This window comes from Pestalotiopsis fici (genome assembly GCF_000516985.1).
Source record: "Pestalotiopsis fici W106-1 unplaced genomic scaffold PFICI_Scf_6, whole genome shotgun sequence".
In the NCBI taxonomy this organism is placed as follows: domain Eukaryota; kingdom Fungi; phylum Ascomycota; class Sordariomycetes; order Amphisphaeriales; family Sporocadaceae; genus Pestalotiopsis; species Pestalotiopsis fici.
The window spans coordinates 1,161,793-1,186,751 of record NW_006917096.1 but is presented as its reverse complement, the minus strand read 5'-3'; the positions used below and the strand labels follow the sequence as shown (position 1 = coordinate 1,186,751).

At 50.1% G+C, this 24,959-nt stretch overlaps 4 protein-coding genes across 4 annotated transcripts; 1 reads left to right on the top strand and 3 right to left on the bottom strand.

The window, feature by feature from the left end:
• Positions 1 to 15,690: 15,690 nt before the first annotated feature.
• Positions 15,691 to 16,539, bottom strand: PFICI_08829 (uncharacterized protein; the record flags this gene model as incomplete). The annotated part of the gene is made up of 2 exons (XM_007837410.1): positions 15,691 to 16,039; positions 16,103 to 16,539. 2 exons carry the CDS (start codon positions 16,537 to 16,539, stop codon positions 15,691 to 15,693), a joined length of 786 nt encoding a protein of 261 aa, XP_007835601.1.
• Positions 16,540 to 18,209: 1,670 nt separating this feature from the next.
• On the top strand, positions 18,210 to 19,475 carry PFICI_08828 (lactate 2-monooxygenase PB1A11.03; the record flags this gene model as incomplete). The annotated part of the gene is made up of 1 exon (XM_007837409.1): positions 18,210 to 19,475. The coding sequence occupies one exon, from the start codon at positions 18,210 to 18,212 to the stop codon at positions 19,473 to 19,475; it is 1,266 nt and encodes a 421-aa protein (XP_007835600.1).
• A 1,478-nt stretch (positions 19,476 to 20,953) lies between these two features.
• On the bottom strand, positions 20,954 to 21,931 carry PFICI_08827 (uncharacterized protein; the record flags this gene model as incomplete). The annotated part of the gene is made up of 1 exon (XM_007837408.1): positions 20,954 to 21,931. One exon carries the CDS (start codon positions 21,929 to 21,931, stop codon positions 20,954 to 20,956), a length of 978 nt encoding a protein of 325 aa, XP_007835599.1.
• A 723-nt stretch (positions 21,932 to 22,654) lies between these two features.
• Positions 22,655 to 24,310, bottom strand: PFICI_08826 (uncharacterized protein; the record flags this gene model as incomplete). Its single annotated transcript, XM_007837407.1, has 1 exon — positions 22,655 to 24,310. The coding sequence occupies one exon, from the start codon at positions 24,308 to 24,310 to the stop codon at positions 22,655 to 22,657; it is 1,656 nt and encodes a 551-aa protein (XP_007835598.1).
• Positions 24,311 to 24,959: the final 649 nt, after the last annotated feature.

Sequence of the window (24,959 nt, the reverse complement as noted above, 5' to 3'; positions counted from 1 at the left end):
TGGGACTGACGACCTGCCGTCCCAAATTGAAAGAAATTCTCGGAGCAGGAGGTATATCATGGCCCCCACACCGGCACTAATGCTGACTTACTGACGGCCACCTCGGGACTGACTGACTGATGACTGACTTGATTTGACCGATTGACTGACTCTGATCTTTCGGAAAGTGCCAAGTAAATTGCTCACTTGGATGAACAGACGGTAGTTGGGGGTGGGTGGAAGATCAGACAAGAGTCAACGTGCACGACACATACTTACACGCGACCACGCAATGCACGATGCGATCGCCCAGATGTAGGAACGTAGTTATGCCCCAAGGCAGTATAGCTCTTGAGCTTAAAACGAGAGTCGTGGTCCCGATCCATGGAACTTGCCGTCGGGTCCGGGAGGAGCAGAGATGCGAAAACCTGGGGCATGTCGTCGACGAGACAAGAAAAGGGACCCTATCGACAAATCCAACGATTGCACTAATAGAGCAAAATGGTGCTAACGAGACCGCCAGCTAAAACGGTTCGGCGACCATTCTGCTTGTCATGCAGGGCCATTTGCTTCGAGAAGCCTTTGTCAGCCCTTTTCCGTGGTACTATTAATTCCAAAACAACGACCTTCTCTTATTAATAGTCGCGCTACTATAACTCCATTACTAGCCTCCGAGGAATAAGCAGTCTTGATTGTCGTTGGGCTCTCCCATTCAAAGTGATCGGTGAAAGAATTGATATATTTTGGCACGGTTCATTTTATCGTTCAGTAATCATGTCATGTGGGCGGGCGGGCGGGCTGGCCACTGGTGATGACTTATCAAAAAGACTGCCACTTCACTTGCCCATTTTCAGTTTCGTAGGTAGCCATGATAACTGGGCGGGTCGGTGATGATGCACGGCAGTTATACTACTGCTACATACCGAGTTTGCTAGTGTACGGATGGACCTCTGCGCTGTTGTTGTCATGCTTTCACCTTGCTAGGATCACGAAAACTAAACGGCGTGGCTTTGTCGCACCCCAATGCGATCGATACCCAGCCCAAGCACCAAGCAAGCACCTTGGGCCGGGCTTGGCTGGCGGTCTCTGTCCCCTATTCTAATCCCACTACGCCATCCTTTTAGCGAGGTATTCTCTAAAACACGCACATCTCTGCACTACTCATCAGACTGGGACCACGGGCCTTTGACGATTCTCCACCATCAAGACTTGGTTCGTTGCGTTCAAGATTCCCGGATCTTCACAGGGGAAATTATGACATTTCAAGCTGGCAAAGATTCATGAGTGGGGAAATGCGGACGATGCGGAAATTCCCTTCTCACAAAGGGTACGTACGTCCACACCCTCATACGTTTACCCAGGCCATTGGGTAGGTACACTACCACCACCACCACCACAATTCTATTGATCATCGGCACGCGGCGCCGCCATGGGTAGGTAATCTGGGTCGGTTGAGGCTTTGAACATTGTCTTCATCTCCGAGTTTTGCGTTTCGGGGACGGAGAGACCCAGTAATACATGCAGCATGGCAGCACAGCGTGGCATTGAAACGAGGCAGTCCATGCCTCGTAAATAACATTGTAAGCCCAGCAGCCGGCAGTCGGGCAGCCTTGTCAGGCACATGGGTTGGTTGTCATTGCCCGGCATAGTCCATGTTCATGCCATGTTCTGGCACACCTTCTCGAAGGAAAGAGTATCATCTGCCTAATCAACACTAGATGAGACGACCTTTTTGAATGACGACTGACAGAAAAACGGCCCCCAAACTCCTCTTTCACTGCTTTTTTTTTTTTCCTCTGTCGAACTGCCGAAACCCTACCTTGGCGGTACCCAAGCCCTGGGGGATAGTTTTCTTGCAAAAAAAAGGGTCAGCCATCCAGCCCTACGGACGAGGCGCGGTCTTTTTTCGCATAAAGAGCCAAGCTGAACCAACCTTCGCTCTCGCGTTCGCCGGGCTAGACGGGGTGGGGCTAGAGACTACATTTTTCCAGGGGTGATAGAGTTCACGATAACGTAATGGCGGGAGTTGGACTATCGCTTGGTAGTGTAGTGTTGGTAAGGACCCGCTCTCATCGGCGACGTGGGGATTAGACACAAGGTATTCCGTGACCAAAGAAGACTTGCTGATGGGCACGAACAGAAGGAATGAATTAGTAAATTACATTGGAAATGAGGAAAAAAGGAGTTCCTGCTGGAACTCCTCTGTGTGGCTCATCTGCCTCCAGAACTCTCTTTATTTTCCGATTCCATGGTTTGAATAGTCCCAAATGGCCATTGCCGAGACCTAGCTATGAAACCATTAGTGCACTCGTTTTACGTTCACCCTTCATGACATCACGACAGGCCATCCTGACATAGGGCCGAATAAAGAACAGATGATAGGTTGAGCTAAAGACTGAGATACCCCGAGTTCCCGAGCCCGTCTCTTCATTTTCTTTTTTGTACGTTTATTTCGCTGCCTGCTAGTGGTGCTGATGGCGGCGAGGGGATCACCGGTACGGAGAGTAATCCGTAGGGTATTTGCTCGCAGTATGCCCACTGATAGGCGGCCGCGTTGGAGTAGCTCGGAGATGGAGATGAAGATGTCAGATCTTGGCCTTCACATGTAATCTGTCCATACCACTCACCTCACTCTGACATGGTCATTTTGAATATTGTTGCCCATGAAGTTTCAGTCAATGAATACGCCACTATGATGGTACACACGTTGCATACATCACACATACCCTCCACTCCATTCTGACTACCTACGTATTGTTCATTGCTATTATTATGTTTTGCTGCTCCTTTCCGCATCTGACGCTGTTTCCCGTCGCCCGAGACCTCCCGCTTCTGCATGCGTTACACGTGCCGAGTGGCTGTGCAGTGGTGATAGTCTCTGCAAGACAACCCGACTACTGTCTGATGGCCTGTACGGCAAATATGCAAAGCAATGATCATACTGCTACTATTACCAGTATTGGAATTAGCGCACGGCCAATCACATGCATTCGTTGGACCAGCGCCAAGAACATGGAGTATTGGCTCCCTCCACTGCCTTGTCATAGCGTGGCGCCCTACTGGGCCGGAAAGCCCAGCGATTCGCTCCCAAAATTCACGATACCTGCCATTCCTTGGTGATGGCAAAAAAGTTGAGCCAAGGCCAGCGACCAGAGCGACGAATAGTAATCCGGTATTGATGCTGCATAGTTTGACTGGTATGCAAAGGGCCCCAGGTGCTACGGCCACTCGAGCGTCTAGTGTAGCATTAGCTGTTGTTCCTTTCTCCCTTCGTTGTCCATTCTCGGTAGATGCTCTCGGTTCGCATCTCCCAAGCGAGAAGAGCCCCTGGTTCCGGTGGATCGCCTGTGCTCGCAGATCGGTCAAACCCCCACATTTGCCCCGCGGTCTACTCGTTTGGATATGAGAATTGCGCCGGGTCTTGGACCTGCGCCTGCCAACTGCCAGCCAACCTGTGCCTGCTCCCTGAATTTGGCGCCAGTACACTACGTAAGGTAGGTAGAAAGGTACTACAGAGCAAGTAGGGTAGGTAAAATAGCTACTAGCCAGAAATCAGGCACCCAAAGCAACCCAAAGGTGGCCGCTGTCCGAAAGGCGTTAGGGATTATCTCTCCCGAGATTATGCTGGTGCTGGCGCTGGTTCTGCTACAACCTAAACCCCTCGGCTTTGCTCAAAACCATTTTCCGACAGCGACATTTGGCATTTCCTTTCTCACCATAGCCCGCGCCCATTCAAATTGAACATCCATGCCTAGGTAGCTCACGACTCATGACCGGCGAACGCTTCGGCCGTTCTTGACTTTTACAACCCCCGATGTCACCTGAGCATGCGGCAATGCGACTTTAGCGAGCCATGGGGAGAAAGAGAGGGAGAGAGAGTTGGAGGGAGGATCGCAACGGCCGTGGAGCACGACTAAAAGAGTTCCAGGTTTAGACTCAGCTCCAGGTCCTGGTCCAGGTCCAGGTCCAGGGCCGCAATCGTGGAGCACTTCATCAAGATCAGCCAAACCCTGATATCCACAACCTCATCGACCGGTCTTCTTTTTCACCGCCCTCTGCGATCATCATTGCAATGAGATGGGACTGAAAGAACCTTCCGGCCTTCTATACATCCGCTATTCTGTACAATCTGACGCTACGTTAACACACTTGCACGATGATCTATCTCTGAAGCTATCGTTTCATCGCTTCTAACGGTTTTTGCATAACGCCGGAATACTATCGAGAGTTGTCCTGGTGAGCAGACTGGCAAAGGTGTGCTTGCCGGTGCAGTTTCCGACGTCAAACCACCATCTCTGGTTCCCACAATGGCAGCACTTTGGTGCCTTCATGACTTTGACTTGGTCATGACCAGTCAAAGGAAGAACTTCCGATGCCCAAACAAAAAAAAAAAAGGCCCGAGAGCATCAATAGTTACACAATGTGCATACATGTACCGACTTCATAGTTACGGGAGTTGACCAGTACGTACGGTAGGTAGTGCCTGCTATGCCGTCCTGGTCTTCCATTTCACGGGAGTGCTATTCGTACTTTCGCCTCACCTATCTGTCATGATTTTGCTTTGCACAGACTTGCACGAATTCTGGAAGCATGCAAGCAGTTTCAGCCCCGAACCTATACATCCCAGCCCGCTCCGCCGGCTTGTGTACCCCCTTTCTCAGGATGCAGGCAGTTTTGCTCCGACCTGAGTAATGATCCCAGCCCCGAGTCTCGGTCATTCTATTCCTGCTTCATGCCTTTATTTCCTCACGGGGTGTTTCCTATGCCGTGTCATTTTCAAGCCAGCCAGCATCACGGATATCATTGTCTTTCGTCCATGTTTTACGGCCGTGTGGATGTTGCCCTCCCACCTAGGTCTCTAGTGGTGGCTATTCTCTTTTCCACCCCATCCTCGCTTGTCGTGGCAAGGTGTTCTGCAAGCCGCGGATGCTATCATGTTGGAGGGGAAACAAATAAAACTAATCATTCACGGCCTATAATATCCGCGCATATGGGGCAATTGTTTGCGGCTTGCTCAGAAGTGGCACTTCGAGCTTTTCAGCTGAAAGCATCGTTGGCTGACAAAGATCTCCCCCCTCTGGAGCGGGCAAGTCGCCTGTCCAACAAGACCAACTACTACATGTAATTGTCCTACAGGTCTGAAGGCCTCGCATGTTTCAGCACTGGACACTGACTCTCTCTTGGACGCTGTGATTCTTTCTGCTGCATTCACTTGTGACACTCGAGCGGGCGTATCAGCGGCCTGTAAGTGAGAGCTCATATTGACCTCCGACTCAATTGGCTGCACAAATGTCGATCGCGTGCAGAAGGCATCGCGCGGCTCAGACAGTGTTCCAAAGCCTCCTCGCGCAATGTGTCCCAGTCAAAACGCCTAGCCTTTCCGAGCGGGCGTCCCCTCCCTTGCCTCCAGTACTGGTGGTACTCTTGCCCTGAATGTGATGTACCCAAGCACTGGCAAGCAGTATTGTCACACAAAAAAAACGCCACTGATGCGCGGGGACAGACTTTAACCGCAGCCAGTCACAATTGCGGGAATCTATAGGGCTCAGAGTCAAACCCTACAAGGCTGAATAAGCCCATGTTGAGCATCTTTTGAGGCACACTGATCCCTGCCGCTCAGGGTTACGCATTGGGCGACATGCATTTCTTCCGCCGACTGAGCATCAATTTTGCGTAAGCGGTAATGCAGCAGCATCACAGCCGTCAAGTTCAGCCGTCCCGGCATCAAAGTCATGAGTACCGCTCACACAAGGGTGGGCCAAAAAGAAAAAGAAAAATAAGAGTCAAACTCAATGACTCTCCTTTACATTATTCCGTGCCTGAGACGGTTCGGACTCCCTGTTTGAGCCTCCCGGGCCTATAGGAATATCCGAAGGGGCATTTCCGGCGTCTCGCGGTACCACACAGTTACTTATCCGCATCTGTCCACACATAAGCATGACTCTCTTCAAAATTAGCACTGAGATCTAAATCGAATCTTCAGCAGAAAGATGCTGACGCAATTCTCAGTAGAGACGGAGCCCTACATCCCGCAGCCGCAGCAAATATATCCTCTCCCGACACTGGAGGGCTGATTTTGACTAGCTCGTTGGCTGGCGATCTCCGACATCTTGCATATTGTCGCAGAACGGTACGGGTGTATTGCCGGCGGCACCCATGCCAAGAATCGCGAGTCAGTCGAAGAAACTATGCCAGCCCAAGACCGCGCGTCTGTCAGCCGTTGCGAGACTTTTTCCATGCATGACTGAAAACGTCGGTTAACTCTAATATATTCAGGCCGAGTGCTTATTCACCGTTACTCAAATTTGGGGATTGCGGATCGCCATGGCACTTGTTAGTTGCCAAACTAGATGATGAATTCATCGTCGTCGTGGACCTAGAAACACATGGTATATTTTTCAGGGGTTCGTTCTGTTCCTCGACCGACTAGAAAAATGGCTTGTAGTAGTGTAAATCGGAGGCTTTTCCGACCACTACCGTAAGCAGAAATTACTGGACGCCCATCACGCGTGTTACGCTGTTGTGAGCCCAGATACTGACTCGCCATCCTTCTAAAACCTAAGGGGGACTTGTTCACAGCTTGGCGGCAATACCGTTCAGCCCTACGTAGTGCAGCAGATCAAAAATTCAAATCAGCTACACCGCTTACTCATTCTTCAAGTATGTACCCGAGTTTATTGGATCCCGTTACTCTGTATAGTTGCGCGCAATGGGGGGGAAAGACAATAACAGGTTCGCTGCCAAGTCACTACAGGAACTCTGTTCACAAAGTGGTCCGTTATTACATGCACACCGCTGTCGTCACGCGGCACATGGTATTATTGGCTTGTGTTTTTTTCCGCGGTATGTATCTTTGTTATAATTCAGCCAACGATAGAGAGAAACACTATTTCTCAAGGAAAGGAAATGACAAACAATAGAATGAAATGACCAGAGTATCAATAGAAGCGATTCAGGTCCGAAGCTCAGGTTGTAAGCTGCCGAAATTGAGGACACTTGAGAAGGAAGCAAGCTTACTTGATACAACGTTTTGAGTTCCTAGGTCATAGATGGTTCATACTACTAATGACTGCGTACCTAGCAACCAGTTGACCAGCAACTGGATCGTGCTTTTAGCTCTCGTGTCAGCCTGCCCAAAAGGGCATGTCCAAAGAAGACCGAGGTTAATATTCCAGAACATTTCCACTCTCGGATCTCGGTGGTATTAGAAGGAAAAAACGAACCACAACCCAAAAACCCTGGCGGAGTGGGTTCACTTCTGCCCTCCCCGTTTACCTACATTAGGTATACAATAGGTACTATCACTGTGTAGTAGGGTGGTTTAGGAACCCCCAAATCCCGACATGCCCATCTCATGGCACTCTTTTCAAAATCTTTTTGCTAGAATAAGAATGTGTAAAAATGATCAATTTCCAGAAATGGTGCACTCAGATTTTTGCTGCTGCTACGTGACATTTTTTGCCATCGTTTCTTAAAATAAAAAAGAATAATATGGCCGAGATGCATATACCAAGAGATCTCCGAGGACCACAGCAACACTTAGCGCGCACGGGGCCTCCCAGAGAGGAAGAGGAAAGCCTTCGGGAGCGCCGCGCCAAGAGAGTCTGGAGTGTTTTTTTTTTCCTTCTTATTAGAACATGAAGCATGAGCATATGCAAAAGAAATGTTGCATGGTATCATTGCGAAACACTTTGTACAACTAGAACTAGAGAGAATCTCTCCCCTTTTTGCTCAAAGAAACGGTCAAAGATGTATCTAATGCGCGTGTGGCATGATCTCGTGCGCCCCAAAGTTGATACTATTGTTCCAATAGACGTACTAGGTTAGCCACGTTCTACCCAGGCATCGTGTACGCCGTGGCTTGCTGCAGCCGGCTGGCGCTTAAAGGAAAGTCCGAGCAGAGAACTCTGAACCATATTTTCCTCAGTGTACATATCCTGTTGTAACACCCTTTTTGGGAGGGAACGGCCTTTTAAGAATTAATAAATAAATGAATAACTGAATAAAATTTATCTATACTTTGGCCTTTATCGACTGATACAAGTGTACGTCCAAAAGAAGAAGATGTCTTTCTTTCTTGGGGGTTACAGTAGCAGCCAGTACCACCGAATGCCCGTATTGTTACGAGCTTTGCGGTGGATGAATCGTTACATCTCAACGCTACATGATGAGTAATAAAATGGGCATCATGACCGAAAACAACATGGAGAGAGACAAGGGGACAAGGGGTGGGTGTGTTATACGTGTGTGGTTGTACACTAGTTCCCACGTTGATCGCCCGGGGATTGAAGAAAAGAAGAGTCTTTCTCCTCCGCTATCTCGCAAGCCCTCGTCCGGATAATTTTAAAGAGTGCCGTGGGTTTCTCTCAACGTCGCAGTATTTTGGGGGAGGGGATTGGGAGGGGGGGTTCTTGTCCCTCAATTGAAGGGGAAGGGGGGGGACCTTGCTTGCGCATTGCCGATAACCATGCAGTCAGTAAAATGCCCTCATGAAGCATCATAGTTAGTATGTACTGTAGTCATGTCCCTGCCACCAAGCCCCCCCGGCTCTCGACACCGATGCCAGAGAGACGGGAAACAATAAGAAGACAAAGTGTTTAGTGCGAAATAGTAGTCAGGGTAGTTGTTAGTGCAAAGAAAGAGAGAATCAGAGATGCCCCGCGTCCAAGGGGAAAAAAACATACTGCTGACACACCCTAGACGGATCCATCCGACGACATTAGACAAGGCAGGGCTGCAGGGCGGGACACCCCCCCATACCCATAACCATCACAAAGCAGCAGCAGGCCCTGCTTCAGAAGGGCTGTTAAATAACGCTTTTTGTGTCTGAATGAGGGAGGCAGGGCCGAAGGGACTGTGCGTTTTATTCCGTTCCTCGCTTCGCTTGAAGGGGAGGGGGGGAAAACCGGACGATTACCTTACTACGAAAACCCACCATGGGCAGACAGGGTAATGAACCATGTATGGCCTTGCTTTACCCAGGCGGGCCAAATGACGCCGGCAGCAGCAAGAGAAGGAGTAAAAGAAGAAAGACGACAGTGTCGACGACGGATGGACAAGCCAAAACCCTGGAATAAGGGGACCCGTATCTGCCACCTGCGGTCCTTGTAAGGAAAAGAGCAGCAAAAGCATTGGCCTCTTTTGGGGCAAGGGGGGAAAGACTTGGGAATTCTTGGGAATTTGGCTCTTCCCAAGATGCTGGGCCCTTGTCTCTGGGTGATTCTTTTTGCTCATTTTCACATGCCCAATATGCTCATCATTTCTGCGGAGCGGCCAGCACCGCTAGTTCCCTTGAATACATAGCAGTAGTAGCAAGAAAATGGCTTTATTTTTAAAAGTAGAATGCAGATCGTCGTCTTCGGGGGGAGGTGGGAAGATAGAGGAGGGGTTTTGGGCATGTCTTTTGCTTCCCGCCTTTTTCCTTGCCCCCCCTCTCGTTCTCTCCCTCTTAGGTTGTCGGCAAGTGTGTAGTGCATGTAGGTAGGGCACACAAGGCATAGTGTGGGCAGGAACATTGCAGAAAAAGTAGCCCTATCGCGGCTATTCAAACCTGCACCCACGACCCCGTGTCAGGGAAGACGAAGAGGGTAGGGGGGTGGGAGGACCCAACTTGCCAACCCTACTTACATTACTTTTTAGCGCCCTTGGGTACTGCTTGCTCTCCTCCGTATCGTACTCCAGAGAGAATTAGTTTTGGAACAATACGTAACATCGTGACATGACAGGGGGGATGGGTGGTGGTGGTGGTTTTCCTCGAACCAAACCCCCTCCCAAAAAAAAGCGGATGTTGTCTAGGGATCATGATCGGGCGGCCGCAAGTCATGATAGAGCGACTGGCAGTTTGTTTTTCCCTATCTTTTCTTATTGTGGCACAAAGGGCAAATTAAGCGGCGAATGTAGTAGTAGATAGGACATTAGGTAAGGCAGTTTGTGCGCTGTGCTTCATGCGTGTTAGTGTAGTAAAACTGTCAGAACTGTACCGTGGTTGAGAAGCAGAAAACCCTTGTCCCAGGTCTTGCCCTTTTCATTCAAGGAATAACGATCATGAACTTGATCCGCAGGGTCTGGAGACGACCCCGTACCACTTGCTGAACCATGTGTCGTGATGCTTGTAGCCTGACCCTCTTTCTTCTTATCCACTTACCTGCTGTTGAACCCAAGTGGCCCCGAAGCCAACATCGGCATCGCTCCTTCACGTCAGAGGAAAGCGGTCGGGAAGAAACAGCGTGGGACAAGGAGAGATGTGAGAGAGAGACTGCATGCGTGGTAAAACTCCATGACCTGATGTTAACTTTGGACCCTGTTTTTTTCTAGGCTCGCCCTTGCGGCGAAATAGTGATAGATGATCCTCTTTTCTTGTTGTCCTCGCTCCAATGAACATCTTGCTATGGGGTCCTCGCTTACTGGCACGCCGATCACTGTTGCTGCTCTCTAAAGGATATACACGTGCATACGTAGTTGTCAGACAGAAGGATCATGTTGGTATAATCCCGTCATATCATGTGCAGTCAGCAGTGGGAACGAGAGAGCGGCGCGACATCCATGAGTGAGGGTCAGAATGGCCGGTACTCAGACCGGCCTTCGGTCGTTGATTTCGGTCGTTGTTTTCGGGCCTGTCGGTCGTGACCATGGTCAAGTTGTGCTCTTCTTGGAACCCACCCTTCCGTAGACCCGTCCGGCACTGTGGCAATACGATACTCTGCGAGTTGTATAATCATGTCAGAAGTGAAAATAAGTACCACAGTATGTAATGACTTTGATGTTTTAATCAGTGCTTGATTACTGGATCTGTTATATGAGTTGATTTGCATGAGCGTACCTTGTGATGACATTTGGTTTGTGTATAGTCTCCGCCGGGCCTTTTTGGATGAGTAGTATTCGTCGTGTGTTGGGAAGGACATGTGTCGCCAGATCTAAAGAGCATTGCCGAGTTACTATACTCTATATCATGATGTCTCATTACAAGTTCTGAGAAATTTCTAAATCGTTCAAATCGATCCTCCTTTGAAATAATACTAGATGGTAGTTATAATAATGGTCAAGCCGCTTCATCATCCGTTGCTAAACCTCTTCGAATTTTGCGCATTGTTTGTATATGAGCAACGCTGACTCTTGGTTAAAGCAAGTCAATTCCACACGCGAGTCATCGTTTGAACTCTTTTGTTTGTCGGGCATCTTAATGAGATACTTGCTCTGTGGTTTTCATCGTCACAGTCACCCAGAAGCGACTCCAATAGCCATCAGAGGATGAGCGCCAGTAGATTCGTTTTTACGTGTTCACCCTCCAGAATCCAACGGGAGATGGTAGCACTGCTGCCAGCAGTCATCACCGCAGCAGAACCGAGGTGCGAGTTGCTTGCCTACATTTCTACATGCGATCACCCCCTCCCGTCGATTATTGCTCTTTGGTCGAGGGATTCCAGTATCATGAGGAGAAACCATAAGCATATTCATTTGGCTGACCACTGGTATAGGGCGTCACCACCATTTCAAGGACGTACGATACAGCCTAGACCCCTGGCTTCGGTCCCGAAGAGCGTTTTTGTTCCCTCTCATATCTCGCCCCCTTGCGTGGCATATTAAGCAGGAGCAACAGTTGTACCAACAAAATCCAAGGGGGGAAAGTCGTCACTTTCCTCGTCCGTCGGAATGATGCCGCCCAGGAACCGATGACTGGTTGGTGCTCGAAGGATTCCTCGGCCTCATCTGCCTTCTAAGCACGGTTGCTCGCTAGAAATGTGAACAGGGGAACAGCGGTGCTTCTAGACATTTTCATGGCGGAGCCTCACGAAGGGCTACTGAAGCTCGGCCGGATTGCCCGCATTGTCTTCTCCTGGCGACCGAGAACACGTGGAATTTGCATTGTGTACATTCCTCCCTCCCTCGTGGCTTGTTTGCATGGCCACCGGCAACACCCGCTGGAAAAAACCAACTGCTTGAGCGATCACGTCAAAACTCCAATGAAGATCATTGGCATGTGCGTATAAGCACATCAAACGTCGAAAGACTGTTCCCCTCAAGCCTCACCAGTGGAGGAATGAAATGGGGTTTTGGTCTACAGCTTACCATGTGAAGAACTTCTAAGGATAGCAATCCTTTTTTGAAACGTCACATAACGATATCTTGCCTTGATGTTGCACGGCATCACATCACATACTGATTTCTCTCTGGTAGCACAGAAACGCTGGCCAAAAATCCTTCAGCCGGCTGCCTACTTCGCGAACGGTTGCCATTCATATCGGCTACCCCTTTACTGATACTCTTGACTGCTCTGGTAATCCTGGCAGGCCGTCTTGATTGTCAACTTCCCATCCCCCACCTGTACCACGTGCAGTAGTTTTGTTACGCCCCCCAGGAATCCAACGTCCATCATGATTTGGTGTAAGTACTATGAAGTCTATATTTAGAATAGAGTATAGATGCTTCATCAAACGAAGATCATCTCAAGTGGAATACCATATTCTCCATTGTGATGATTTGCCGCACACCAAAGTATGGGGTACCTTTGAATCGAGCACGAGACCTCATCTAATAGTCCACTCCCATAGGAAGAAGCTTGATTGATCTGCAAATAGTTGTTGCCATGAGAGGGTCCCTGATGCCCGTCAAGTTGGCCGAAGCCTCGGTACTATGATGAGATTACTCCAGTGTACTAGAAGGAATCAAGACCTAGCATAGCGGCTTGGTAAAGCCGGTACTATACTACGACCACTCTCCTTTTGGGTACCCTCAGACGGCAAATCAATGGATGATGAGTCGGGATCATGACATGGCACACCCGATGAAAAGGCACCATTCCACCATTTGTGGTCCAGGTCCCACGGGAGCTTCCAACAAGCACTCTACAAAGCTAGGCCTTGTCGCTTTCCCGATGATAGCGGATCATTGATAGACAATCGCCGGCAGGCAAATTGGAACCTCCTCCCGCCAGATATCCGAGGCAAGGGGTGGAATAGAGAGAAGAGACACAGGAGAAGGGAGATAAACGCCGGTGCCGTCTTACCTCACGAACCTTGGCGCGCCACTCCGAAAAACAAAAAAGGGCAATTGTTTTTTTTTTTTTTTTTTTTTTTTTCCAATCAACGCTTCGGTCCCGAAGGCCAGTAAACTCGCCCTACAGGGCTGTTAGGCCACACATATCCGCCGAAGGATTTCCACCAAGGCAACCCACTAATTCGATTTTAGCGTATCATGGCCTTTCGTTTTTTCTGATACAACTATCGTCGTATGTACTAGCTAGTATGTAAATCGGAACCCCTACTTTTCAAGTCTTCATTGTACTACTCTGTACATTACCCGACTGGGTTCTTTGTGACATTGAGATGTAAATCTAAACAGTCGGCGCCGATTGTTGGTTGAAATGTCATTGTACACACAGACCGACTGCCTAGCTAGGTATGTTTCCACTCTCTTCCCGTCGCATGGACAACTTCCGATCTATTTCCATTGTCTCAACCAAGCCACTGGAAAGGTACCGTACACGTAGCCGATGGCCAATCGGGATCCTTACTCGAATCCTAGATGAGATGATAGATGGGTAATGGGACACTGACTAGGGCCCTTCCTTCGGGCATGCGTCGGTTTCGCACATCAAACTAGTTCTATTCTAGTCGAGGCAAAGCAGCTCTTACTGCTCTGCGTAGTCAAGTTCAAGACATGAAATAGAATGCGAAGAACAAATGCGAAAGAAGAGGATTCAGATGGATATCAAGAAGTTTAGTCAGCCCTTGACTGCTCTCGTGTCATCCCGAAGTCCAAGCGGCTGATAGTTTCGTGGGCTAGGGAGACCCAGCAGACTGGACCAGCTCCGCCAAAGGAAGCAACTGGGTAGACGCGGCCGCACGACAACCCACAAAATATTATTGGTCACTTCGGACTTTTTTCTTACCATCTGGCAGGCCCAAGAAAGGGAAAAAAGCGAATAAGAAAAAGAGGAAAAAGAAAGACCAGGAGTCTGACTAAACTATAATGTTCTCCAGTTACCTTCATACTATTCTAACCCAAGTGCTTACGACAGACCCAGCTCCTATAATACTGTCGTTTACCATTCCCCTCTTCCCTGGAATGGGGGGAGGACCCAAAAGTCCATGGGGCCGAATCCTTCCAGCTGGAACCAAGAAGCTACAGCACCTTATACCGAAAACAAGAAGCAAAGACCTCTCCCAGTGTTTTCTCTCTCTCTGTGCGTGTGTGTGTGTGTAAGGGTGCCAAGCCTCGAAGGATCGCGCAGCCCCTGTTCGATGTACATGCACCTCTCACTCGTCGTAGTACATACCTTACTCACCATTTTCCATTTACATCGGCAACCCGCCGCCAGGCCGTTATGATTCCCACTTGCACCCACGGTCGATCCGCTACCATTATTGCATTCTACTGTTCGGCCCAATCTGGGGTGTTCCCTGAAGGAAACAAGACAAGGCAAACATCCAACGTTTGTGCAACCTGACCACGCCGAGTGTGCGTTTAGACCAAAGCTTGTTGCACATGGCATGGTACCGACAGTACTTGCTCGACATGTAGACATCTCTGGCAGCTTCGTACCTTCATCGGCAGTGAGAAGCATTGGGAGAAAACGTTGGCAGCACAGTCGCGGCACGGATTCGGAACATTCCTGTCTTCTCCGTACCGTGGAGCCTCCAGGAAAGTGAGAAGCGGATTCAAAGTCCCTAGCATATCGGCAGCATGGCTAGCCTCTCCTAGCCCTTCACGGCAAATGGTTATGAGTGTCTGTGAAAATTAAGAAGAGAAAAGAAGACTCCATAATTCGTAATCGTATCAAGAATCTCCTCTGTCTTTGAGCTCATTTTGATAAATTGATGAGACGATATTCTCTCATACCCTGATTTGGCCATGTTTGCTAGAGAAAGGCCTGTATGACCCAGCAGTTTAGATGGTAGCGACTTGACACATGAGCCGAAAAGCTGCAATAGTTTCGGTATGTGGCGGTCTTTGTTCTCGAGAGATTCGGAGGTAGTTGGCCGGCTAGCAAAGGCCACAAGCGTGTGCATGATCGCCAAGTCATCAACACCACTGTGCTCGCCGAGGTTCGTTGGGTCCGTTCCCCAGTCTCCACTGAAAAGAGTATGGACACTGTAACCATGAAGAAACCCTATATAGACGCGACTTTGTTCTTCTCATTGGATATTTTACGGTTCTGCAAGTCTTTCGGTCGTTTTCTTGGTGGATATCAAGTAGGTGCCTTGTGCATGGCCCGCCTTATGATACCTGTCTATTCATGCATCATGTATAGTTCTTTCCTGCCCTGCGTGGCCTCCCTGCTGCAGCTAATCCTTTATGTGGCACAGTAAGTCGACGGATTCCGGGCCCTGTAATTACTACCGAACCACGGTCACACCGGGTATCAAGCTAGCTTCATCTAGGTAAGAAGAAGGAAGCCAAAGCCTGAAGCCTGGTCCATTAATTGCAATAACTTTACTGCATACGGTTGATGATCAAGCGATAGAGGTCTGCCGAGATCCATAGCGACCTCGGTTGCGTCATGGGTAACAAGAAGTTATCAGAACATCATGTCGTGAGCTGGTCTATTACGGGGTATCGGAGTCTTTTATGGTGATTTGCAATGTCGTTTTGTACCAATTCATAGACGCTCAATACATTGGGTAATAGGCGTCACGGTTACCCTCAACGTGCTGTGGTCTTCCGCTATTCTTGAGGGACAGGCGCATGGGTCTATTACCGCGGTCGGTCGCCTTATGGGTGTTGACCCGGAACAGTGGGCGGTAATGGGATCCGCGGATCAAGAACACGTCTGTCGATGGGCACAAACGTGAAGATGGGTTCGAGCTCAGTTTTCACGTCCAAGAGCTCCTTCTGTGCTTGCCTCATCTTCTCGGGGTTGTTGTCCTCGATCACGTCCCGCTTGACCTGGAACATCCATTTCTTGGCCGGATCTACTGGTGTGAGATTCGACCACGCCGGAAGAGCTGGCGTTGGCCCTGGCTGTTCAGGCGACGGCGGTATGTAGTAGTGTCTGCTCAGGACAAACTCGACATTGTCCCTGATGAAGGTATATGTCTCCTGAACAAGCTCTGTCTGATACCTATTAGGACCGGTTAGTTCAAACGGGCAGAGACTCGGGAGATGATGGATAGGCTGGACCTACGATTGCCCGTTACTCGCCATGGTAGCAAGCAGTTGTTTCTGCTCTGGAATGTCAATCTTTTTGCGATGTGTCGTCAACTGGCCCTTTTCTCTTGGTGGATCGGGGAAGCCTTCCCAGCGCACCGTACCTGCCACGGCATTCAAGTCCACATTAACGCCAGAACCAAAGTCCCTGTCCAGGAGGACTTCGTGCACTACCTTGAAGACATGGGACAGACGGCTGAGCTCCTTGTGTAGCTCTGTCCAGGCAAGGCCGTGGCGTTGTGTGGCCTGTATGGACTTGATGGCAGGCAAGCCTTTTGGCCTGGATGGCCCAGCAAAATAGGACACGCGGTAGACATTGCGGCGAGCTGACATCCAGCTCAGGCCCTGCAGAACTGCACATGCCTTTTCAAGGTCGGCATCTTTGATGGTGGACGTGAGAAAGATCTCATGCATCTTGCCTGTCTGTGCAGTGTCGTCGCCTCTGTTCGCGTACGTACGTGGCGCGTGTGTATGCGTGTGTTTTGAGTGGGCAGGTCTCTGACCCGTAGGTAGACGATGGCCTGTGAGGGAAAGGTCTACAACGTTTGGCAGACTCTGATTCAGAACCAGTCAGTTGAATGAGACCGGGACGCTGCAGAAAAGCGATTTTATGCACTTTCGTCTTTTGCAATTGGTGGCTTATGCGGCAGGGCACCGATTGATTCTACCTGGTTGTCTTCCTGGATGTCCACCAAGAATGTCGTTGTAAAGGTTATTGGTGAGTGGCCGTAACCATTAGCTGGTTGCAGGTGTCCCAATGGATGAGAATGGCTGCTAACGCTGCTTTCGCCAACTGTTTGCCAGCTGGCACTCAACTAGGTCGCAACATGTGTGCCATGGGCGAGTTCAATATGGCATTTTGAACGCTGATCCGTCATAACTCGGTTGATTATCATGTAAAATGTGTTTATAGGTATTCTATGTTGAGTCTTCCAAATAACCTTCATGACTATTATCTACCAGTGGGCGAGCTGATTTTTCCGCATACTTGAGTTGAGAGAGTATACATCCATTTGCTGTGACTTGTGTCCTTTATAACATGACCTACATTCTGTTTCCATTACCAAATTGTTTGGCGGCAGAAAGTCATGCATGCATTTGAAATTGTGCTTGCGATTCCTCATTCTCAATCAATTTGCTGCCTAATATCGAAGATTTTCTTTTCTACGTACACCGACAGAAGGACCCTCGGAGAGAGCAACGTGAATGAACTTCAACCCCCTTAAGAGTTGGCTGAGGCAAACGATTATGGTAAGCTCTGATCATGCTCTCAATATTATGGCCTAGCTTATAAGAAATCTCATATTCACTCATCTCGAAAGCGTGTAGTGCAACCTCAATACGTATAGCAATCTTCACGTGCGAAGATGGCCAGAATGAGCTCACACATGACCGTCGGCAGTACATTCATATCCACCTGGCAAAGATAACGATGCTACTTATGGCCGACTGCACTACGCCAGCGGTACTGGCATGTAAATAGTCTGACAACAACATGCAGCATGAAGCGCTGGCGATAGTTGGCGATGTTGGTCTGACTGGATCTCGCAACCACTATCGTTACGTAGCCATGCCTAATGCAACACTAAAATGACAAGAAGACCCAGGACTCTGCTTTCTTCTTTAGTGTCTTGATGTAAATCAGGAAATACGTTGCGTGAAGTTGTCTGTCCCTCAAAACGGTCCGAATTGGGTTCAATCGCTTATTCAGGTCCTCTATGACGTCGAATCGCACTAGTTCAAGGTCAGGACCCCATACATGGTGGGAATTCAAAGTAACCGAACGGATCTCACGGGTAACCAGGGAATACCGGCATTAGATTTCGAGAAGGTTGGTTTGCAATGCAGCCCTATCAGGGTGATGGAATGGTCCGGACTCGAGGGCGGGAGATGTGGGAAAAAGAAAAAGTGTCCGGTTGGTTCCGTATAAGATGACGTTCTTGGCATCAACCTTATCCACATGCCTCGATACAGATGAGTATAATAAGTCCATCCGAGATATCCCAACTTGAAGTACGAAACTTCATCTCAGCAGTTCAAAACCATTCTCCCCTCTTTTACAATAGACACTTACACCACTCAAAATGGGTATGGATCAACACGAAGGTGTGGCCCGGCGCCCCGACATGTCCAAGAACAAGGACCCGAACCCCATTGAATACGAAAACACAATCTACCAGAAAGGATTAAGGTATGAACGGCCGCCCTTTACCTTCAAGGCGCTGGACTGGGAGCGCCTAGCCGAAGAGCGCATGTCGGCCGAAAGCAAGGGCTACGTGGTCGGCTCGGCAGGGACGGGCGAAACGGCGCGCAAGAACCGCGAGGCCTTTGGCCGGTGGTCGATTGTGCCGCGGCGCCTGGTCAAGACGGACGGGTTCCCGGACCTCTCGGTCGAGGTGCTGGGCAAGCGGCAGCCGTTTCCCATTGCGTGCGCGCCCGTGGGCGTCCAGCGCATCTTCAACCCGGACGGCGAGATGGCGACGGCCGCCGCCGCCGCCCGCGAGCGCGTCCCCTACATCATGAGCACGGCCAGCAGCACCAGCATCGAGGACGTGGCGCGCGCCAACGGCGACGGCGAGCGCTGGTACCAGCTGTACTGGCCGCCCAACGAGCGCAACGACGTGACAAAGTCCATCCTGTCCCGCGCGGAAAAGGCCGGGTTCTCGGCCCTGTTTGTCACGTTGGACACGTACATCCTGGGCTGGCGCCCGAGTGATATGGATAATGGGTACAACCCCTTTCTTCGGTCTGACCAGATCGGCGTGGCCGTTGGTCTCACTGACCCTGTCTTTCGGTCGCACTTCAAGAGCAAGCACGGCTGCGAGATCGAGGATGACATGGGTGCTGCTGTTGCCGAGTGGACGAGAACCGTGTTCCCGGCCATGAGTCACTCATGGGAAGACATCAAGTTCTTGCAGGAGAACTGGAAAGGACCTATTGTACTAAAGGGCATACAGTCCGTGGAAGATGCCAAGAAGGCGGTGGAAGTGGGAGTACAAGGAATTGTAGTCAGCAATCACGGCGGACGACAGACTGATGGAGGAAACAGCTCTCTGGGTGTCTTGCCACGAATTGTGGACGCAGTGGGCGACAAGCTAGAGGTCTTTTTCGATTCTGGTATCCGCTGTGGTGCAGACATTGCCAAGGCTTTGGCTTTAGGTGCCAAGATGTGTATCTTGGGGAGGCCATACATTTATGGCCTCGTACTCGGGGGTGAGGAGGGCACATCCCATGTTTTGAAATCCATGCTTGGCGATCTTGAACTTACTCTACACTTGGCCGGTATCGCCTCTTCATCGCAGAAGCACTTGAATCGGTCTGTACTCGTCAAGGAAGATGATTTATTCTGATGAGATAACTATATTAGCGTCAATGCTTGCGGTTGGAGAATAATGATTACCAATACCACTTCATAATAAGGGGCAAATCTGTAGAAATCAAGCTGTATTGAGAGTTCGTGGACATCAGAATAAGTCATGATCGTGTGTCTGGAATTGTTTCGTCACTCACACGGACATGTCCGAAGTCCGCGTAACTATAAAGACACGTGGAACGCTATGTGCACCCAGAGAATTGCTTGATCGTTTAAGCGAACGCTGTATTCGCGAGACACCAGAAAAAAAAGAAAATGCTGTGAGAGCCTCGAAGCTTTTGAAAAGAGGACAGCTAGTCATGTGTTGAGGTGTATCGTTCATACGAGTACTACAAAACCTCGATGGATGGTTCTGAGGCCAGGTGAGTGAATCGAGAAGTATGGTCGCACGTTGTCTTTCGCAAAGGAGACGAGGTAACTTGACATACGGGCAGATCTTCTCCATCAGAAACAATATGACTTATAGTAGTACAGTACAGATATTGTTCAAGGCTTGAATCCTACCTAAACTTATCAACCCAAGTGGCATATTCTGTAAGATTGAGCATTGAGTTGAAACAAATCTGCCTGATGCCGATCCCCGAGACATTGCTTTTGACATGTAATACAAGCTACATCATTCTTTCTAATCATCACAGCCCATCTACTCTCAGGCAGTCTGTATATATAGGACTGAGCTCACGTCCTCAGAGGATCTAAGAACCCAATCTTATATCTGACACTCGCAATTAGGACCTCTTTCTCAAAGGCCCCTGAGATTCATAATATCTTCAACATAATGACGAAACTTGCTGCAGCATTGGCTCTCGTTGCTTTTGCAATTGCACAAGAGCCCAAAGTCGTGCCTCCTACCATCAATTTTGCTCCATCGGGTTGGAAAGACTGCCGATGGGTTTCGTCTGGAAACCCCGGCGTGGACGGAAAGTGCTATGAAACGAGATGGACCAATGGCCAGGGCGGAGAACTCGGATATCTGGCGGCTCGAATCGACTTTGCTCCCGGCAGTACCGTCTGTCAAGGTATGGTCATTGTCAAAGTCGAGTGTTGCTCAAGACGCCTTGCTAACGTTACGAATTTGCGTCAGTCATTCCTTGGTCACAAGGCAATTGTACAGGTGATCAGGGCGAGGCTGTCACGGCGTCTACGTGTTGGAATATTACTCAAATTAGGTCGTTCAAACTCGAATGCAATGCCGCTCAAGTTGATGACAGTGGTAATTAATTGGCCTGAGAGACTTTTCTTCTCTCTATTCACTTGTACACGGTTGATGTTTGATGTAGAAGCAATATTCCCTGATACCATGGCAGCCTTCTGCAAGGCTTAGAATTCAATGTGTACTTGATTTACATCCAAATCACTATACTTTGTTGTTCACAGTGTCGTCATTGATTTATGCTACTTTGTTTTCCCTTCTATTTGGGGCATCTTCGTGTACGTAATGCTTTACTTGAGAAATTATCCCTTTACCATCTTCTTCACAGTCTCTTCCATTGTGATCGGCTTCTTACCCTTTGACGCCAGCAGTTTGGACAGAGTGGGATCATCAATCAGAGTCTCACCATCCTTGAGAGCATCAAAGACGCCAACCCACCACTGCACAGCTGACCGGTCCATCTTCTTCTCTCCAACATAAAAGTCCTCATGCCCCTGGTGATCGACAATCGTGACCCGGATATCCTTGCCACGGCCGCCCGCCGCCGTCACCAGCGCCGCCGTCTCCTGCAGCGTCTTGGCCAAAGCGGGCGGCGTCGACAGGTAAAACGTCTTGCCGGCGTACTCTGCGCCCGGGGGAACCAGCACGAGGGAGCTGGCCAGACCCAGGTCCTCAATGGCGGTCCAGCTGACCTTGCCGTCGCCGGGGACCCGGACCTCGTCGCCGCCCTCGTCGCCCTGGTGGTCAATGCCCAGCGCCGTCAGGGACTTGGGGTCAACGCCCATGAGGTACAGCGGCCAGCTCTCGTTGTAGAGGCCCTCGCGCATGACGGTGACGGTGACCTTGTCCCCGAGAGATTCTAGGTATGTCTCTGTCCGAATGTGGGCGCGCATCACGCCTGCCTTGCTGGGACGGCCAAAGCCTAGTGAAGAGTAGTAAATGTGCTTCACGCCAGCACGCAGAGCGGCATCAATGGCCACCTTGTGATGCTTCTCGCGGCCCTGGCCCTCGGGCGCGTCATTGTAGTCGAGCTCGACGCGGGGCGTCGATACCAGGAAGAACTTGTCGCAGCCCTGGAGCGCGGCCTCTAGGGTGGCACCGTCTTCAAAGGTTCCGTGCCGGACGGTGACGCCCTTTGACTCGAGGGATCTCCAGGTCTCGGATCCGGGTTGTGAAGAGGTGATGGCCACAATCTCCGAGGGCTCGGCGAGCTTGTATGACAGCAGTGCTGCCAGCGTAGCCCCGCCTAGTTTGCCTGATGCTCCGACAATGGCCAACATTTCTTTTATATATATAGAGGTGATGAAAGTTTGAGGCCCTATTTGTTCTGGTTGATTGCAAGAATGATTGCAGTTAGAGAAGAATGCCGACAGTTGATAGATCTTCTCTTGAACTCGATACTGTGGACCAAGAGAAATATAAATATATTTTATTATGTTGACTTTGTCTATCTGTCATGTATGCAAGTATAAACCCACTACCCACTATAATAACCCACGAGCGGTGACATTTAGTGCTTGATAATCTGTCTTACAGTGGGGGGCGAACCGCATCTTAACGCCGATATTTGAAGCCAAACTTGTTTCTTGAACCTAGCTCTTTAGTGAAAGCCAAGGGGCTATAGTACAGTATAGGCGAGTGAATTTAGCCAACTGCTGCTAATGCAATAACCAATTTCGGTCTTATTTGCCAAGGACTATATGACTTATCTCTTAATAAGCCATCTGCAGCGGGTAGTAGTCGGCCCTGGATGATTATACATACCTACCGATATCACCTAAGGCCCCAAAGACATTCACAAGCGGCCGCTGATCGTCGGGTATTAGCTCGCATTGAGCAAATAGTTGGAGCTCAATGTTCTTTGTGGCACCGCGCCGAGCATCCTTGTTTTGACTCCTAGATGCTACTGGCTACTCTGTAGCATGTCATAGCATTCTACTCGTCGTCCATTCAGCTTATCTACGAACAAAAGCCAGATTCTTACTCTCAATACGCATATCTTTTTAATTCTTGCCCAGGTCTTTCCTGAAATGCCCCCATGCATCCCTGTCTAGATATACAGAAACATCAACACCACCATCCTGAAGCAACGAATCCGCAATCACCAATATACCATCACATTTCTCCATGATCGGATGAACATATACCGGCCGTGCCCCTGTGCCCTCGAAATCCACCTCGTACGCCCTCAGCCTCTGCCACGACGTGGCAATGAGGTGTCGAGTACCCATGAACCCCAGCCACAATCGCTGCGGCGACACCTCGTAGGCGGCGTCGTGCAGGATCGCCCCCATCTTGTCGGGCGTAAACGCTGTCAAGGTCTCGCGCAGCTTGAGGGCAAGATGGCCTAAACCGTCGTCGTTATCGGCAGCAGTAGCAGAGGTGCACAAGGCCGAGGCCGAGGCGCCAATGTGCGTCATGAGCAGCGGCGAACCCAGAAACGTCTCGGGCAGCGGCTGCGCGACGCGGCGGCGGCAGTCAATGGAAACGTTGAGATAGACCATGTCGTCGTCGTCGTCGTCGTCGTCGTCGTCGTCGTCCTTCTGCTCGGCGGTGCGGTGCGCGGCGAGGCTGCGGGCTCGCGTGATGCTCTGGAACAGATGGGCCATGAGTGCGTCTGTCCGAGAAATGGTGGCCGCTCCTCCTCCCTGCTGCGACGCACCACTCTCCCGCGCCCTGCGTTGGAGCCCGAGCAGCTCCTCGCCCGTAAAGTGCACCAGTCCCCAGGACACCGGCCGGGTCAAATCCCAAGTGTGCCAGGGCGCGACTGTCGACGGCGAGACGTGTGTCTTGACGAGCACCTCGGCGGACGGGATGCAGTTCTGGGACGAGGCCACCAGCCAGGGCGAGTAGCCCGGCGCATCAACGTCCCACCAGCTATAGCGGTGCAGCGGCATTGCGCGCGCCGCGGCGGCGATATCCGTGTCTACGGACTCGCCGTCAATGTCCCCGGCCGCCCTGGCGTCGAGCTGCTGAGGGTCAAAGACGGGTTCATTGAATAAGCTCGAGCTCGGCATTCCTGTAAAGAGGACCCGCGCATTGGCTGCCCACTTGTGCATGAACACCATCATGGACTGGGCGTCGGCAACCTGATGAGCCAGTTTGACGCCGATGCCGTATCCGCCACATGAGAATACATTAATCCGCACTGACATGACGGGCCGGTCTTGGAAATCTTTCAGATTGTAGAGAGCCAGTCTCTCTGGCGACACCAAGTCTTTCTGCGGAAACGCGTCTCCAGCCTCCCACAAGCCCGAATTGAAGCTCCCGGTCCCCGTTGGCGCAAAGGACGCGATTGTGTAGTCATGCCGCACGACTGTCCATTGCACGCCCGGATCCGCCTCGCTGCCGTATGTGAGCATGGAGCGGTTGAATCGCTCAGTGTGATGCCCGTGTGCTCGAAACGGCGCCCAGTGGAGCTGTCCTGCCCATTGGGGAAATTTATTTAGTGTTTGCACAAACGAAGCCTGTATTTTCTCCACAAACTCATCGTCGACATTGCCGTTCGCAGGTGTCTCAAAGAGCCAGACGGCGCTTGTATCTGAGAAACGAGCACATGTCGCGTCAAGTATGGATAATGGAGTCTTGATGACTGTCGACAGCCGTGGCGAGGGGAATAGGCGGATCGACTCCTCGGTCTTTTCAACTGTAGCAGCCATCATGTTGTGCTAGAGTGCGAAAAGCTTATGGCCGTTTATCAGACTTGCAGCAGAAACGGGAAAGCATGATCAATTTTCATACGAGTAGTTCTCATGATACTTATATCTGAAATATGATCCCTGTTCAATAATAAGCCGCAGAAGCTCAAATAGGCAACCCATGTCGGACTTTAGCTTGGGTTTGAAAAGATGATGGAATATGATTCATCGCTAGCTCACTCACACGGGGAATGTCCGACCCCACATAATCCGTACAATATACCTAGCCATGCTTGCTGACACCGCTGATATATTCATGTTGATTTGAGGTGTATTGGCTTGCAACCCAGCCAGGCATTGACTCATGCTGGACAGAATCGTTATTTGGGAGACAACCTCAGATATCTCTTATTGGCGCCCGGGTATGCAACAAATTTGATAATAGTCGGCTACAACTTCGGACTGGATTATCACAAGTAGACTGGAGTCATCCAAAAAAGGATCCAGCCGAGGAAAAAAAAAGCCATCAACAAAATTAATTGCTGTGCCTGTCGCATATAACACGAACAAACGCTCTTTAATGCTAATTGATTTCCAAGTAAAGTAATGCTCCCATGCTACTCGTCCCGTCGTATGCCGTAATGCCCCCTTGTGAACCCATGAAAACATC